Source organism: Zonotrichia leucophrys, chromosome 7 (assembly GCF_028769735.1).
Source record: "Zonotrichia leucophrys gambelii isolate GWCS_2022_RI chromosome 7, RI_Zleu_2.0, whole genome shotgun sequence".
NCBI lineage: Eukaryota > Metazoa > Chordata > Aves > Passeriformes > Passerellidae > Zonotrichia > Zonotrichia leucophrys.
Genome location: NC_088177.1, coordinates 6,545,166 through 6,562,271, shown reverse-complemented (window position 1 = coordinate 6,562,271; position 17,106 = coordinate 6,545,166). Strand labels below are relative to the sequence as shown.

The 17,106-nt window shown below is 38.1% G+C and overlaps 1 protein-coding gene across 1 annotated transcript in view; it reads right to left on the bottom strand.

Moving 5' to 3' along the window:
• Positions 1-3,747: 3,747 nt before the first annotated feature.
• The window catches only part of DARS1 (aspartyl-tRNA synthetase 1), a 36,215-nt gene continuing 22,856 nt past the window's right edge, over positions 3,748-17,106 (bottom strand). Inside the window, exons 8-16 of the mRNA XM_064718247.1 lie at positions 11,592-11,703; positions 9,711-9,845; positions 8,747-8,894; positions 7,697-7,843; positions 6,665-6,707; positions 5,960-6,040; positions 5,358-5,469; positions 4,893-4,964; positions 3,748-4,165 (exon numbers count right to left, since the gene is read on the bottom strand). Of these exons, the coding sequence (XP_064574317.1) occupies positions 4,074-4,165; positions 4,893-4,964; positions 5,358-5,469; positions 5,960-6,040; positions 6,665-6,707; positions 7,697-7,843; positions 8,747-8,894; positions 9,711-9,845; positions 11,592-11,703 (942 nt within the window). The 3' untranslated portion in view covers positions 3,748-4,073. The remainder of the gene's footprint in view (positions 4,166-4,892; positions 4,965-5,357; positions 5,470-5,959; positions 6,041-6,664; positions 6,708-7,696; positions 7,844-8,746; positions 8,895-9,710; positions 9,846-11,591; positions 11,704-17,106) is intronic.

Sequence of the window (17,106 nt, the reverse complement as noted above, 5' to 3'; positions counted from 1 at the left end):
GTGTGTCCATTCCTCTTGTCCTCTCACTACAGTTCTTGACAAAGAGTCCTCCCTGTAGCCCCTTAAAATACTGGAAGGTTGCTATGAGTTCTCCACACAACCTTCTTTTCTCCAGGCTCAACATACCCAATTTTCTCAGCCCGTCTTTGCAGGTGAGGAGCTCCATTCTTTTGAGCAACTTTATGGCCCTCTTGTAGAATTGCTCCAACAATTCCATGTCCTTCTTATGCTGGGGATGCCAGAACCATAGGCCTGGAGGTCTAAGCTATGGGCAGCTTCAGCACAGCAGCTGCAGTGAAGCTTCCACACAACATTGCTTTCCCCACGAAGAAATCAGCTATGATAGCTGGAGTTAAAATTACTGTGGTGTGCCCAGGGCACCGCTGAGGAATGCCCAAGCCAGGGAATCCCCACAATGTGAGCAGGAGGCACTTGGGCAGCTGCTCACAGAGGAGACTCACACCATGGAGCATTTCCAGCTTCTGAAGAACTGGCCCAGGTGGAAAGGGTGTAAACTACACCAGGTGAGGGTCTGGACACAGTCTGGACACTTGGCTCCTCATTGGCACCACTGCAGGATGGTTGAAGGCAACATTTGCCAAGCGGTGCCATGGCTGACAGCCATTCCCGAATGGCAGCTGCTGGCACACGGCGCCTGCCAGCAGGAACCGCTTCAACATCTATGAAAAATTGCTTACAATTGCTCTGCCACCTGCAAAGTCATTAATCTCTGCCTAAACTGGGAATTTTGCTGTAATTATAGCAGTTAAGGGCTCTTTCTCAGTTTTGAAACCCTTTCAGAAGTGCCAGCAGCAGCAGCCTCCCGCAGCAGTGTTTGTTCGTGTCACAGTGCACTTGCCATATAATGAACAGAGACTTAACTGCAAAATAGTAAGTGAGAGATTGTAGAACTAACTTGGTAATTTTTACAACACTTGTGAGTAAATTCCATTTTTTGTAAGATAATACTTGGAAAAATGCAGACAAGTAGTGTATGAGGTTTGTTTTAAAAGAAATAATCCATCCTTCTCTCAAAAAAGAATCTACAATTACCCAAAGAAGAAACAATAAACGATTAAAATATGTTTGGGGAAGTTTCTGGAAGCCCAGTGTGAACCTGAGTCCAGGGCAGCCATATGGTGTTCCACAATGGATATTAGTCAAGGCATTCTCCTCCATCCTTTACTTTCACATTGAGTGGTGTCCAATATGCCTGGAATTGACAGGCACCAGGTGAAAGCACCAAGTTTTCCTGCTTTTTTTCTTCCCTTCCTGCTGCCCTGGCCCAGCGGGCAGGGAGCAAGCAGCTGTGAGGTGCTGCCCACCAGGGTTATCCCAGCAGGGGTGGGCAGCCATGGGGAGCCAGGCCTGCATTTGGCTGCCAAAAGAACAGCCTGAGTCCTCTTCCCACTGGGCAGAACCAGACAGCTCAGTGAACACAGATGGGTTTTCAGAGGGAAATGGGGCAGTTAAACTTCTGAAGCAAACTGAAGCTTTGTGGTTGTTCTGAGCAGACTCCCTGGCTACCCTAAACAATATGCTTTATAGTTCCTTAAAAAACTGCATTACTGTAATTACCATCTGTATATAATGAAAGAAAACAAAACTAAAACCATTTTACCTGGTGAAGAGGCAGCAGCAATGTGGACTCCTTGTAAACTGGTAAACTTTCTGCAAGTTACTGAAAATAAAGGACAGTACATATTTTACTTCTCCAACTACTGCAGCAGACTTGAAACCTATCAAAACACCATAAAGGTCTTCTAGACCTCTATTATTTGCAGAGTTTCAAACTAAGTTCTAGCACTGTGCAGCTCCCACTAAAGTATCCTGTTAAGATGACATTCAGGACAAATGCATTTTGTATTTTGATTTATGATCATAATTATTTTCTGTTAGCCAAGAAAGGCTGCATGAATGGATTGAGCAGACAAAGGAATCAGGGCCTCCATCCCAATTCTTGTTCTTATGCAGTTACTGTGAATAATTGAAGGTACAGCATGAGTTTGAATAACTCCTAAAAGAATTGGTATAAGCACAGTTGTTACAGGCATGTATGCACAAAACCTGATGCCAAATCTAGAGTAAGAAACAGCACCCAAGATATTTTTTTGTAGACAGGAAATTGAAGTCTGTAATTTTGCTCCTGGTTAGAAGAATGCACATCCAAAGTGGAATATATTACCAGTTCTGTATGAACAAAGGTAATTAAATTAAATTCATTCCAGTTGGCTTAGCTAAATAAACAACAGTTTTGAAACTTGGATTCATCAGCAGTAAGTCTGTGACAATGAGCTGTGTTTATAATCCACTTAGCTTTGCAAAGTGTACAACTGGTTACAGTGTAAGATTTTCAAGTTAATAATTTGGGGTAGATTCCACAGTACATTAATTACAACAAATTCATAAGCAAAGCTGCTAAGTGTTATTCCTTGAATTGTGTGACTTCTAAACAAAGTTTTACTTCTACAATTCCAGTACTTTACCTGACTGACCTTTAGTATGATTGTTTTCTAATGGAGAACTCTTGTCATAGGACATTAAAATTAAGTCTTGCTCAATGGCAGCTGCAAAGATGATTTGCCCTTTTGTGAAACTCTACACAATTTATACACAGCCTCACTGACCTTTCTGTAGCATAACCAATATGTGACTTCTCTGACATTTAAAAATCAAAGTAGCAACAATAACACAGACCATCCACACCTTACCTCCTACTGAAAGCTTGATCATGTAAAATGTTAAACAAAAATTAAGTCAGGAATTACAAATATGTATGAATATTAGAACAACTACTGCAGTACCCAAGTCAGGAATTTAATCCTTTGCTCTCTGGCAGCAACACTTAAAAAATGTTTTACATTTGAAAACCAACTCTCAGATGCAGTCTACAAAAGGAAGCTTCACATTCACTGGTGCCTCTCCAAATGCAGGGAACATTCTCTGGCTTGGGAGGAGGAGGATGACAAGAGGTAGCTTTGTGCACTGCTGCAAATTGAGGAGTTCAAGTAAGTGAATAATCTGAGAAAAAGTATGTCTAGAAAGAATTTCAGAAGTACTCTGACTTACAGAAACACTCAATTTCTCTAAGTGTACAAAGTTGGGCCATTCACAGCATTTATAAATAAAAAAAAAGCCACCCTGAAATAGATTGGCTTACATAATTTAGGGGTTTTTTTCCTTGGTAGAAGATGCATGAAATCCTTGTTTTATTTGTTATATCAGAGGCTGGGTTAGCCAGGAAAACACATGAGTTGCTCTCAAGCTGACTACCCATTTATTTTCTGAGAATATGATACATCCTTTCTGTATTCCATGAGAATGTGTAAACTTGCAACTATTCTCAAATAGTTACATAAAATAAAGACCAGGCTTATGGCTTTTATACAACTTTCAAAAAAATGGGAAGAAAACAGAAAATAAATTTAAACTTTAGACAGTTATTGCATGAGTAAAAAAAACAACCAAAAAAGCCTTATTGATTCATTATTTTGTGAGGATACAAAGCAAAAACCCAGACAGGTTTGTATCTAATTTACTTTGAGATCTTTATTTCAACCTATTTTAACAACTTTTTATGAAGATTTCTTGTTAAGAACATTCTCACCTGCTTCCCTACCTGACACTCATGTAAATTATCAACTGGCTGATCTCTCCAGATTTTTTAATTGCAAGCATCCAGTCACTTTGTCTTGGCGCCAGTACTTCAGAATATTCAACCTTGCTGACATAAGTGAAAAATGCAAAATGGTTATTGCATAATTTATTAAAATGTTTAGAAAAATGATACAATTTAATGTGGCACTAAAACACTAATTCAAAGTATCCCATTTTCATTAAAAATGTGTAGTTGGCAATACAAAGAGTCTTGATCTGTTAAAATACTTCCCTTTAAATAAACAACTGAGGATAAAAAAAAATTACTGTGGCACTTAATAAAGGAGAATTTTGTTTTTAATTGCATATCATAATGCTCAAATCAATCAATACACGTTCAGCAGCAGCAGGGGCTATGCCTGCAGCCAGATCCTGTTTGCAGGGCAGAGCAGTCCCAGCTCTCAGAGCAGCTCCCGTCAGGGCGTCAGGCGTTTGGGGTCCCTGGGGAACATGGAGGTCTGGCGGACGTTGTGCAGCCCCAGGTACAGCATGGTCACCCTCTCCAGCCCTACAGGGGATGAAAACACCCATCAGCACCATCAGCCTTTGTTCAAAACCCCAAAGGAGCTGCAGGTCCTTCCCAGCACCCCAGCCACGATGGGTGGAACCCAGATGCACGCTTGTTTTTCCACACAGATCCTGTGTTAAGGTTTCCACCTGGAACAGCTTGAACCCAGTGCTAATTCTCATGGCATCTCCTGTTTGGTGGGTACTTTGCCATGAGAACCATCTACTCTGAAGAAAAGATGCAGCTTCAGCTTCCTTGATGTCATTCTGACTGCCCTAAGTTATTTTGGATTACCTGCACATGTTGCGTGATCCCAAACAGATGAAGAAGCAATCACTTATTTCTCCTCACTGCAAAACACCTTCATCAAATACACAGAGACAGTGGCTGCTGGTATGATGGTGACTTTGATAATTCCATACATAATACACTATTTTCTTGCTTCCTTAAATTCTCCTGAGAGGTCAAATTTGAAAGTGATGTGCCTGGCTAGTAATCACTTTTTCTTGTGATCACTCTTTTTAAACTCACCAGACTGTGCCATCAGTATTTTGCCTACTTACTTTATGATGATCTTTAAATTTGATCTTTTCTCTTTAAATTCTCCAGGATAAACAGCCCCACAAACAGTGACCTAACAAGGTCACTACTCAGAATTGTATACTGAGCTCTGCTTGGGACTGAGCAGTTTAAGTTAAGCTCAGGCTAAACAAAACCAGATACTCACCTATTCCACCACCTGCGTGTGGAGGTGCACCAAACCGAAAGGAGTCAATATAAGCCTTGATTTTCTCCAAATCTAGAAAAGAAAAATATTAGTTTCTCACCTGCTTAATGAACCCCAAGCCAAATAGACAAGTGAATGCAGGACTAAAAGAACAACAAAAAAATTACAAACTAACAGTGGGATTTTACTCATTGAACATGTAAATTGTCCAGATCTATCTAGAATTTATGACTGTAACAGTTTTATTATATAATTTTATTAATAACTAATCAACAAGGTGTTGCTGAAAGACCCACTAGTTTCCTAACACCTCACTCCAGATGGTTAAACAAAATTAGAGGGATTAACAGTAAGAATGAAACAAAACTCTGATTTTACCACTCATGTAACAAATTCTGTCCCAAATTCTTCCCCTAAAGGACACAAAGCAAGTCAGGACTTATGTTCTTTTAAATTGCTTGTTACCAATGCCATGATGCTTGGCTCTTTCTGTCAGCAGCTGGGGATCATGAATTCTCTGAGCTCCAGACAAGATCTCTTCCCCTCTCATGAACATGTCATACGAGTTAGAGGTTTTCTGGAAACACAAAAAGGAGTTTATTTCCTACCTACAGTTCCATAGTTTGCAAATATTTACCTCTTAATAACTTAATTTTCTGATATCTAAAGCTGATAAAAAAGCCAATTTTTGTGTAAAGTGTCTGCTGTCCTGGAAGAACATTTTTGTCACTTTTCAGTGATGGCAGCAGTGTTTGACCATGGAGATCTCTTCAAAAAGCTCTCCCAATTTTTGCTCATTTCTCTGCAGTATCTTTGCACCAGTGAAGAGTAACTGAAAACATTTGACAAGTTATGTAACCCTGACCTGACCTTGTTATCACAATTTTAATTACAGCAAGGCTGGAACTAAATGATCTTTAAGGTCCCTTCCAACGCACATCATTCAATGATTTTGTGGTCATATTAATACACTTTATCTGTATTGTCAAGTTATTGCTACATGGAATTATTTAAACTAAAAAAAAAAAGCAAAAGCCTCATTGAGAACAGCAAGGAATTTTACTTACAGGGTTGGCTGGGTCTGGCATTGTATAAAAAGGCCTCACAGCAAGAGGATATTTGTCAAGAATGTAGAAGTCTGTGTCGTACTGAATAAGTAATTTAGAATAGTTAGTACAAGAGAAAACTACATAAAAAACAAATTACAAGAGAAAGACAGAACCAATGCATCTTTGAAATAAATTAAAACAAATTTCCCAACAGCTTCCCACAATATTGTCTAAGTTATCAATAAAAGTGATGCATTCTTTCTCAGTTTTTCAATACTATTTCTAGTGTAAACTTACAAATGCTGAACATTAAAATGTGTTGCTGTAACACATTTTGCTGTAACACAATGTGGGGATTTTCCCCCCAAAGGTCTCATCTTCTCCTATAGATTTTGTCAGAATCTAGTTTGCTTTTTTTTTGAAAATCTCCTAAGTTGTAGTTTTGGAACATACTAGCCTGTTTGGTGTCCTCAGTACAACATATGACAGAAATAAATATAAAAGATTGAAAATGGTTTGAAACAAAGTCAAAACTGATGGTAAATTAAATACACAGCACCAAAATGGGAATGCAGTCAATTAAAAAATGGTGATCACCAACTCTTCACAAGTTCTGCATGTTCTGAGGTACTGTTTGCATGCAGGTATTCACCAACCCTATGACTGCACAGTATCAGGTTTCAGAGTCAGTGACAAATTTATTTACTCTAAAATAATTGTTACCTTTTCCTTTACCAGGCGTCCCAGGAGCTTTTCATTAGGAGTGCTGAAAAAGATTGTCATCATTAAAATGAAGTCATTTGAACTTGTACTGATGATATACTTCACAAAGTCCAAAAGACTAAAAGCTACAGATCTGCTGCACCCTGACCCTTAGAAAATCTAGTACTTGTTACAGACTGTTTTGGGTTGTGCACACAGAAATTGCAAAATAAAGTATATTTCTAAATACTTGGCATTGGTCCTAGAAATCCCATAAATTAACTGGCACCTAAAAATTGCTCTCAATGTAACTTCTTCCTAATTACCATATTCTGATTACTAAAGAATTGTGCACTCTATTTCCTATTTCCATACATCTTGTGTATGACACAGTAAGTGAGAACCACATGAACACTTCTTGAAGGAATGATTTTCCTCCATCAAACTCTTATGATGGAAACTTTATTTGGTGCACAGATCATTTAACTTAAAATCACAAATTTTAGGACCTTAATGGTATTGGTTATATTATGGAGAAGAACAGAAATGTTTCAATTCATTAAATGTCTTTAGTAAAGTTTATATATGAACTGCTGATTAAACCATCTCTAGTAAATCAATGGGAATTCATCAAGATTGTTTAATCATTTTCCTGAGAGATGGAAAAAAGAAATGGAAAGGTGTTACTTAAAAGAAAGACCTTAAGGCAGCAGCATCTTTTTGTTTATTCCTATTCAAAGATGTGACAATTCATGTGAAGGACTGCAATTTCTGAACAAACAAACACTTCTCTTCCTTAAAAGGTTCAAGTTACTCTCACTTTATGTTGTCAGTTATTTTCTGTCAGGTTTCAGAGTTTGTACCTATAGTCTGCGTTAAAAGAAAGGATTATTTTCACATCCACTCATTTACTTGTCAAGAGGTCTGCACAGAAGTGCTGTTTATTCCTCTAAAAGCTGTGGCTCCTCATTGTGGGCTGTCAGGTGCTCAGTACAAAACTGAGACTGCACTGCCACTTTGCCAAAACTGACACAGATAGATCCTGCCAAGTACCTGAGATCCTCCTCATCCCCCATCTCCACACCGGCCTCCCGGAGCATGGCCACACCTTCCCGGTATTCCAGCCTCAGAGTCGGCTCCAAAAACTTAAACGGCTCACACGGGAACTGTTTGCTCACTGTCTGAATTTCAGTTTGGAATCTACAGCCAAAGAAACAAGAACAGAAGCCAAACACAAAACAGTCAAGGACTTGCACCTAGTAATGATTTTGTGATTTTGCCACAAGAGGTCCCTCTTGCAACGTAGAAACTGTGTTAAAACCACTTCAGGAGAAATTCTGTAATGAATTGTCTCAACAGTGTTAATGCATCTATTTCACGGGTGTTAATATTTTACTACTACTTCTGTTTAATCCCTCTTGTAAGAAATAATCGACTCAGTCAAATTTTCACAGTAAAGACACTGAAATTACTCCTTAGATGTGTAGTATTTACCTGGGTTCTTTTTTGATTTGAGTAATATTCAAATATATACAAGAAATTTCCTTCTGGACAGACAAAGATTTGCATATCTGCTGGCAAAACAGTCTCATTTGTAAGCAAATGGACACCACTTCTAAACTTCTAGCCTGACTTTTTAATGAGTTAGACTGTGAATAATGGAAAATAATCCTTGCTGTTATCATGGAACAAATGCAGGCTAGTCTAATCACTTTTATTATTTCTTATATAGTAAATATTAAAATAATTTTTGAAACAGAACAATTTACCAGTAGTGGCAAAAAAAGAAGGACATTTTAAATTAAGGATGGATCAATTATCTTAGGAAGTCCTTTCAACAGCAGACAGCAAGTTTCTTAGTGCAAGCCAGCATGCTCCAGGAGATGCTAAAAGTAGTTTACTGGCCTATGGCTTCAGTGAACCTTAGAAGTCAGGCACAAAGTAAGAGCAAAGCCAAAATATGTTTTGAAGTTGTGTTGTAAACCAGATTACCAATGATTATCTGATAAAGTGAGGACAAAAGAGTGGTGTAATTCATTCCACAATGCAAGAGATGTCAAACAAAGAAAGTTGCTCATTAAAAGAAGGAAATGCTTTTATTACCTTTCCTGAAGCCCTTTGAATATCTGCACCATGGTATCTGCAATCTCATCTACCACTTCATGATAGTGATAATTAAAAGCCATTTCAATATCCAGACCAACAAACTCTGTCAGGTGTCTGTGTGTATTGGAGTCCTCAGCTCTAAATACTGTAAAATTAAACAACAGAAATTCTAATTGACCTGAAATTATCATTTCAGTTGGAAAAATAAAAATCATCATTTGGATTAGAAAGACACAAGTATAACTAGCAGCCTCAGAGCATCCTTTGTAACAGTGACAGCATTACTGCAGCTGTGGTACAGACACAACCCACTGAGAGGCAGGATCTCTGCTTAGATGGACAAACTTGAGTGGAAAAAACAGACAAGCTTTCAAGCACACAAGAACTTTCAGATTTGAAAGCTGCCTTTTTCAGAGGAAATGGCCTTGTACAGTGTATGTGTTCTGGGACAGGTATGAGTCTAATATAAACACATCTTCCCACAAACCATGACTCATCTGTCAGCAATTAACAAGAAATTTGACCTTCTGAATTACCTGGAATTTTTGTTTTGTTTTGTTTCATACATTGTTATTGACTTGTTTTCAGCGTTTAGAGGTTACCTATCTTTAAACCACTTGAGGTCTTCAAAGAAAACTATTGTATTACCACTTAAAGAGGCCATGTCCTATCAGCATTTAAGAAAGAGAGCATGGGACTGGAAATCATTCCTTTTTTAGTATTTACTGACAATTAAAAGTAAGCTTATTCTCAGTAATGCTGTTCAGTACAGGTACAGCAACTCCTATGTCAACTTTACTGTCATCAGTTGCCTCAACTGAAATTTGGTTTGGCAAATGAAACAACACCAAGTGAAAACTATTCAAAGCTTTTGTGTGTGTGTGTGTGTGTTATCTTACTTGTACCAGCTGCTAAAACCAGGGCACACTTCACATGTTGCATAAAACCAAGCTTTTCTTACCTGGCCCGACACAGAAAACCTTTTCAAAGTCAGCACATATACACATCTGCTTGTACAGCTGTGGGGACTGAGCCAGGTAGGCACTGGTTTTGAAGTAGGATACAGTAAACACATTGGCTCCTCCTTCACTGGCAGCTAGAAAGCAAGTGCTTTTGTAAGGAATTATTGAAATAAAATGAAGCAGTTATTATAATAAAAATGTAAAAAATCACTTAGAGGTAGAATGATAGGTTATTGGTCTTTTAAAGATCAGAAAGAGGTTTTTCTTCAAAACATACTAGAGGAAAAAGATATATTTGCATCCATCCATTCATGCCAAGGTAAATTTTGCAGCTCAGGATTGTCATACCTTGCCTTGAATTTCTGCAAATTTAGCTGTTTAAATGTTCCTGTTTCAGCTGACCTTCACCTTCGAGTGAGAACAGCAGAGAACACATATCTGCACTAACACATCTACCTGCACCCCCACATTTCTGTGGAAACCAATCTGACAGTGGCTCAGGCTGCCAGGGGTTCACTGCAGTGAACCAAGTGCATATCCTGTTTTGCCAGGACCATCCTCTCTAACTGAAGGCACAAATATCTCTCTCAGCCAATCCCAGATTTACCAGAGGACATGAGCAAAGGCTATAAAGCTTTTTCTCAGTTTGAGGCAATTTTCATGGACAGCTACAGGAACAAGGATCACATGCATTTCCCTTACTGCAAAGCACCTACCAAAACTGCATCACTTCACCCTGCCAGTTCCCAGTGTGTGACATGAGAGGTGCAGTGGCCTAATACAGGTAACTTTTAAAAACCTCAAATCTTAAAACAGTTATGATGTTTAAACTGGAAGTTTAGTAAGGAATGCACTGACTTAACTTAGTTATTTTACAAAACACGGTGTCATCCAAACAATGGGATGCTTGCTTGCTTCCAATGGGACACTGCAAACTTCCTCAAAGGTCCTACAAAACTACCTGGAAGCCTTCTAGCACTTCATGCTATATAACTATCTCTATAGGGAAAAAGTCATCCAATCTTCTAGTTCAATGACACTTTTCATGTTGAAAGAACAGCTGCTTACATGCATTTTTAAAAAGGCTCATTTTTTATCTCAATCAAGAGATGTTTTCCAAAATATATAGAAGCATAAAATTCTGTAAGCAAGACATGCACTTTATGAATGTACATATAATAACACAGTAACACAAATGTTCTGCTCTGATTTTCTATGCCATGTATCTTAGTGGCATCAACAAAACCTCAAAGAGCACCAATAAGATGGAAGGAAAACCTCCATCAGTAAATCAAGCCATTGGACTTCTGAAAACAATACAGCAAATCAAGAGAACTAGAAACAGTATCTACATTTCAGACTTTAAGGCTGAAGCTGTTATTCCACATTTCCAAAAAGAAAAAGATCTACCACATTCTGTTCTGCCACATTCTAATTGCTAAAGAAGTGACAAATTGTGCCATATAATGGCATCATATTTTATACCACGTGTTTGTTGCAATATCTTCATGATGGAATATACTTTTAATCTAAATTAGACTGGGTTTTTTAATACTGAGAATGGAACGGGCAGTGCTCAACACTGAGAACACTGATCTGAAGAATAATGCATATGATCACAACTAAACATTCATATGCATTGCAAACTACATAAATCAGGTGTATATATATAATTTTTCTTGTCATTCCTTTAACAGCCTAAGTCAGGAAAAAAGTAAAAGACCAACTCTGACACCTGCTAGAAGTTTGCTATGTTGCATCTAGGCTAGAAAGAAAATTTATGTTTTTTAAGTAAAAACTTATTCCATTTTTGTCAGATAGGTACATTGAGCAACTACAAAAGAAGCACACCTGCAGCTGCTGGATCACATATACAATACCTGAAATGATTTTGGGAGTCTGAATTTCCACAAATCCCTTGCGAATAAGAGTTTCTCGGAAAAGCTGACAAATACCAGACTGAAGGCAGAAGATTGCCTGACTAGTGGAGGTCTACAAGAAGAAGATAAAATAATGAATCCTATGTTAGTTTTTCCTGACTCTATTATTTCTTCTGGACAGCTGGAAGGATTAATTCCTTCCCTCAGGAATACCTAATTATTGTATCTGCCTAAACAGTGAGAAGTGTGAATCCATAATTGTCTGTTACACAGAAGGAAACAGGAAAGGAAGCCAGAGGAATTATTAATTTCAATTTATAGCATATTCAGTTATAAACGAGGCACTATGGTCAATTCTATATTTTAAAAAAACCCCCTGATTTATGAGATGTGCTTCTGCAAATAAAGGTTTTACAGTAAGAAATTGAATAAAAGTACTAAATTTATTAAAAAGCTTTCAGCACATGGAACTAGAACAGCTGCAGAACACAGTACATGACTAAAAGCCATTAATAACTTACATCAGGTAGAAATGTCTGTCTGTTAAAGGCTACCAAATACAATGTTTTTCATGTAAAAACACAGCCACAAGTTAGCCATGTACAGCACTGACACAAAACCATCCAAACCCCAAGGTTTACATTTCCAACATTTAAGCAGCCCAGATAACACCTGTTGATATGAACTGCAGTTCTTCTGTCTTTTTTTCACCTTACTTTAAAAGTAAATTTAGCTGAAAACAGAAGCAGATTTAACTGAATTGATAATTGTTTTCTGTTTATGCACATGACACAACTGAGCTGCTCATCTGGGTTAGCAAATACCTGCACTAAACATTCCTGGAACACTTTTGGCATACAGAATAAAACAACCACCTTAGTGACTGACTGTTGCAAAGACTGCAAGGTGTCAGCACTCAAGCCATATCTGATTTTGTGCTTTCAGCATCTCAAACGTGACAGCGAGCAACCTAAAAGGATACAAAAAACCCAACAAGTTCCTGCCAACGAGCAAGAGAAAAGGTTCTTTACGACAACCTGCGTCACAACACTGTTTACTTCTCTTTCTGAACAGCACCCAGCTCCTCAGTCAGGGTAAGAAAGGCCTTGTGGGCTGTTTCACATGACTCCTCTAGCAAACCACAAAACAAAAAACCCCCAACCAAAACATATTATATAAGCAGGCACATTTAGACAGACAGTCAGTAGAACGGCTGAAATAAAGCTACAGCCATCATCTCTGCAAGATAAAGACATCCCTTTGCCAAGAGACCCAAAGAGAAAGCTGCAGGAACACTGCAGATCTGCAGCTGTCTGCAGTTATTTGCTGTTTTAGCTGACCAATGAAATAGTTCATGTGGGTAAGTGGTTGAGACTAGTAAATAACAGCAGTTCTCACTGTCTGATAAACCACATGTCTGACAGACCACAGCCACTACTCAAATGTTCCAAGTGAAGGAAATGAGGTTTTGAGCAGCAGTTACAGAAGTACCCTAAGAGTTTTTCACCTTTCTCACATTGGTCTCCCAGCACAAGACATATGGCAGGACTGTGCCTGAGTTATGGGCATAATTTGGCATTGTTACATCCAAGTACCAGGATGATTCAAAGGGAGTTTTTCTTCTTAACCATCTCCTACTTGAAAGGTGAAAGAGCTGGCACCTTTAAGTCACATTTGAATTTCGTAATAAAGTTTTTGATGAACTAGACACATCTAAAATTGCTAAGAGAGAAGATTAATATTAACACAATTATGTTAATTAACATTAACATAAAGCAGCATAGAAACAATGCCTCTTCTACCCTTGGTGTGAACCAACAGCACTTTCATGCCAGAGCAGGTGGGAGTGCAGTACTAAGTCAAATAGGCCCAGGAAAAAAAGGAAACTGGTTGCTAAACCCAGTCTGAAAGCAATTACCTGGTGTGACCTAAAACTGTGCACAGGAACACAGCCAGCCAATACCCAACACAGCCCTCCAGTAACAAAGGTTGGTCAGGCAGTAACTCCTCCTGTCCTTTGTGAGGATGCAGGACAAGAATTCTGTCTTCCTAAGCCATGTATAATGGTAAGTTAGGCTTAGAAACAGCATTTATGAAAGCAGCCAAATTCACAGAATTGGACACTGAAGCTTTTATTTAACTGCAGACCAAGAACAAGCAGCAATTCTCCATACCTCAAATTAGATCTGACAAGACCACTCTTCTTTCACCAAAGGTGGCTGAGTTTCAGTGTCCTTTCATTCAGAGAGTGCCAACATGGATAACTGTTGGGAATTTGTGATACTGCAGCCTCCTTGTAAGAATTAAACAGACCCACAAGACATCTGAGATAACTCCTGAAGAACTGCATCTGACAATTTGCAGTGGAGTCAAATCAATGACCTCAGAATTTTTATGTGCAACTATGAAGGAAAAACTTCCAATTTCATAACATGCTTTGCACTGGTGTGATGTTCAGAACACAAAGAGAACAAATTCATTTGAAGAAAACAATTCAGTAACTGAGATGCTGGTATGTATAGCCATGTTTCTACAATGGTAAGTAACACAGTCACAATTTGAGCTTCCACACTTAGGTACAATACAGCAAACTAAAGACAGAGACAGCTGTCAAAATTAATTGATTTCTACCTTTGCCTTAAAATAAGATTTTGCCATGGCATTCTTCTTGGGTAGTCTTTACCCCAATAGGAACCTTTCCACATATGTATTGACAAACTATCTTATCTAAGACTATGGCAAAGATAGTCAATATTGCTCCAAGAATTAACCAGAAACAGAAACAAATTTATGATAATTAAATGCTGTTGCAGTTAACAGTATTAATGTTTTAACTTGGTCTGCAAAGTTAATTTTACAGAAAAACTCATTATTTTCAATAATCACCTTTGTTACAGACAGCAGAAGAAAAGTTTAGGAGCAATGCTGAAGGAAGAGTTTCAGTTATAACTTCACCTTCATTTCACCTGTGTGTTTATTATTCAGATGCCATGAAGGAAGACATTAATGATAACACTGAGCACTGTAAGCTTATAAAAGCAATAATCACTTTTCATCTGGCACAATTTGCAGTGTCCGTACAACAGCCACGTGTGCTGCCAAATGTTCTTCAGTGGAATTGAGGTGGTTCACACCACCATGATCATATCTCAGAGAGGTGAGACCGACACACAGACATGAGAAGTTGTGAACTTTCTTTTTACTTTCACATCAGCAGAATTTGTTCTGCTCTCCCCTCATTTTTGCTTTTCTGTTTTCCTGCTGTAGCTACCTATCTTCCACCAAGAACAACCATAGACACATAGTTGGTTAAATAATGGAATCTATACTCTTATCCTATATCTAGGACAAGTGAAGGTTTTGTTAGGAAACAGAATTTATCTTAAATAATATTTTTTTTAACCCCAAGGTGACCAAAGTCAATTTTTGTTCAAATTTCAGTATTACTTATAGCACTAGAATATATAAACATGAAGTTTGTAGTCTAAACGACTGGGACTGTGTATGTACACTCTGCCAAATCACTGCCCACAAGAAAATGTACATTTGCTTTTTCATTACAGCTTGGATTCAGTCAGGAAAAACACACCTTTTGCATTGAGGAAATTGAATCCAACACAATCAAATCAAGCCTGAAGTAACTGAGCATTTGGAAAGAAAGTGCATTAAGATCAGTGTACAGCTGGATTACCACATACACAGTCTGACATCCATAAACTACTAAAGACACAGTTTAATGTTAATGCTCTACCCTGAGCAACAAAACCAGGGTAATATTGACCCTAAAAAGGCTTTGCTTTGGTCTCAATGAGCTGGGCAATAGCAGACACAGTTGTAGCAACAGGACTGCAAAAAGGCATAACATTCAAGTCACATTTGGACAGACACTGTTGAGATAAAAGTCCTGAAGAGCACAAAAAATCAACCAGAGCAAGGACATCAGTCAGGTCCACCATAAACCTGGGTGAATCTGGGTTGTTTCTTTCTTCAGACTTTTTCACAGACAAACTGAGAAGTAAAACCCAAGAATTAGTGTTTCTTTCACTGGTCTTTTCTTCATAATTTGTTTTAAATAATGTAAAACTGGAGGAACTTGAATTGGTATTTTTAAGAAGCAAACTACAAGAACCAGTGTTTCACTGGTCTGTTCTTCATTACTTTTGATGTACCACAGAACTTCATGAAATACAGCTTCTGCAGGTCTTTATACAGACTCGGGAAGCCTACACACCACCAAGTACTTCAGCAGAAATTACAGATTTAAAAACACAGTCAGTGCTCTCTCTACCCTTCTTAACTGTTGTGGTAAGTGAATGGTAAATCAAGCATCCCTATGATCAAGTGGTTTGACTTCCATTACCTCCATTAAACCATTGTGAAAAACAGATAGCTGGGTCAACAGTGGTTTCCTCACAGTCACCCATGGTTATGTGAAAGCAAATCTAGTCCATACAAGACTTCTCTTTCTTTTTATCAGCTCTCCTTTCTCTAAAACCCCAAGTTTTCTACTCCAAGGGTGTGATCTGTATTTCATGAGTTAACCCACCAGGAACAGGTTCATTCTTCGGAAATAATTTTCCAAGCCCCTTAGCCCTAAATAATCACAGTTTTCTCTCCATACCTCACAGTAACAACTACAGCAGTAGCTTGGCATCTTGGCATTTAAGTACTTCCCAGCCCCAACCTTAAAAAAACTGAACTATGAGACACTTTTGAGAGACCTTTGTCAGCAAACAAAATGCAAGACTGGTAATGATTCACTGCAATACTCAGTCTATTTCCACATGTACACAACAGTGGAAGTCTTGCAATCTTTGCAACATACTTTGCATCTTTCATCTCAATTCATGTAATTTCCTTATTATTAATTACACTCCTTGTATTGCATGATAATCAACCTTCTCTGGTATACATTATAGCTGGATGGAGTGATGCTATTTTTAGAAATCCAGGTTTTTTCATTCATGTAATAACTGAGTTTCCCAGCTCCACTTCATTGTGACTTGGCCCTATCCAGTTAACTCCTTTGTTAATCACTATTTAAAATTAGCTAATTACTTAACTGCCTTAAATACTGTGTTTAAATGGACAAAAATTACTTTAGTTGCATACAAACAACTTTTTTTAGTCTCAGCCTAACAAAGATCTATGCATTTAGTTTGGTAAATCTTTCTCAAAACAACAGCATCCCTATTTTTGATGTTCAGTGACTTCTGTCTTCCTTAAAAAACTGAGGAAACCAGAACTAGATGATACATTTAGCTGTGGCTGGACTTCCTCCCACACTTGTAGGAACAGACATCACAGCATCTCCATTAGAACTATTCTGTTAAAATTTTTCCCTGTTGCCCATGATATGGTTTTCCTAGAAGGAACAGCTGGGGGAACGATGGTTTCAGATAACATATCATGTTTGCAATCCTCCTTAGAACATGCCTACTTATTCAGTGCATTTGAAACACTAAAGGCTCTTTGAAACCCCATTTGTACTCCAGTAGTTCCAAACTATGGAACC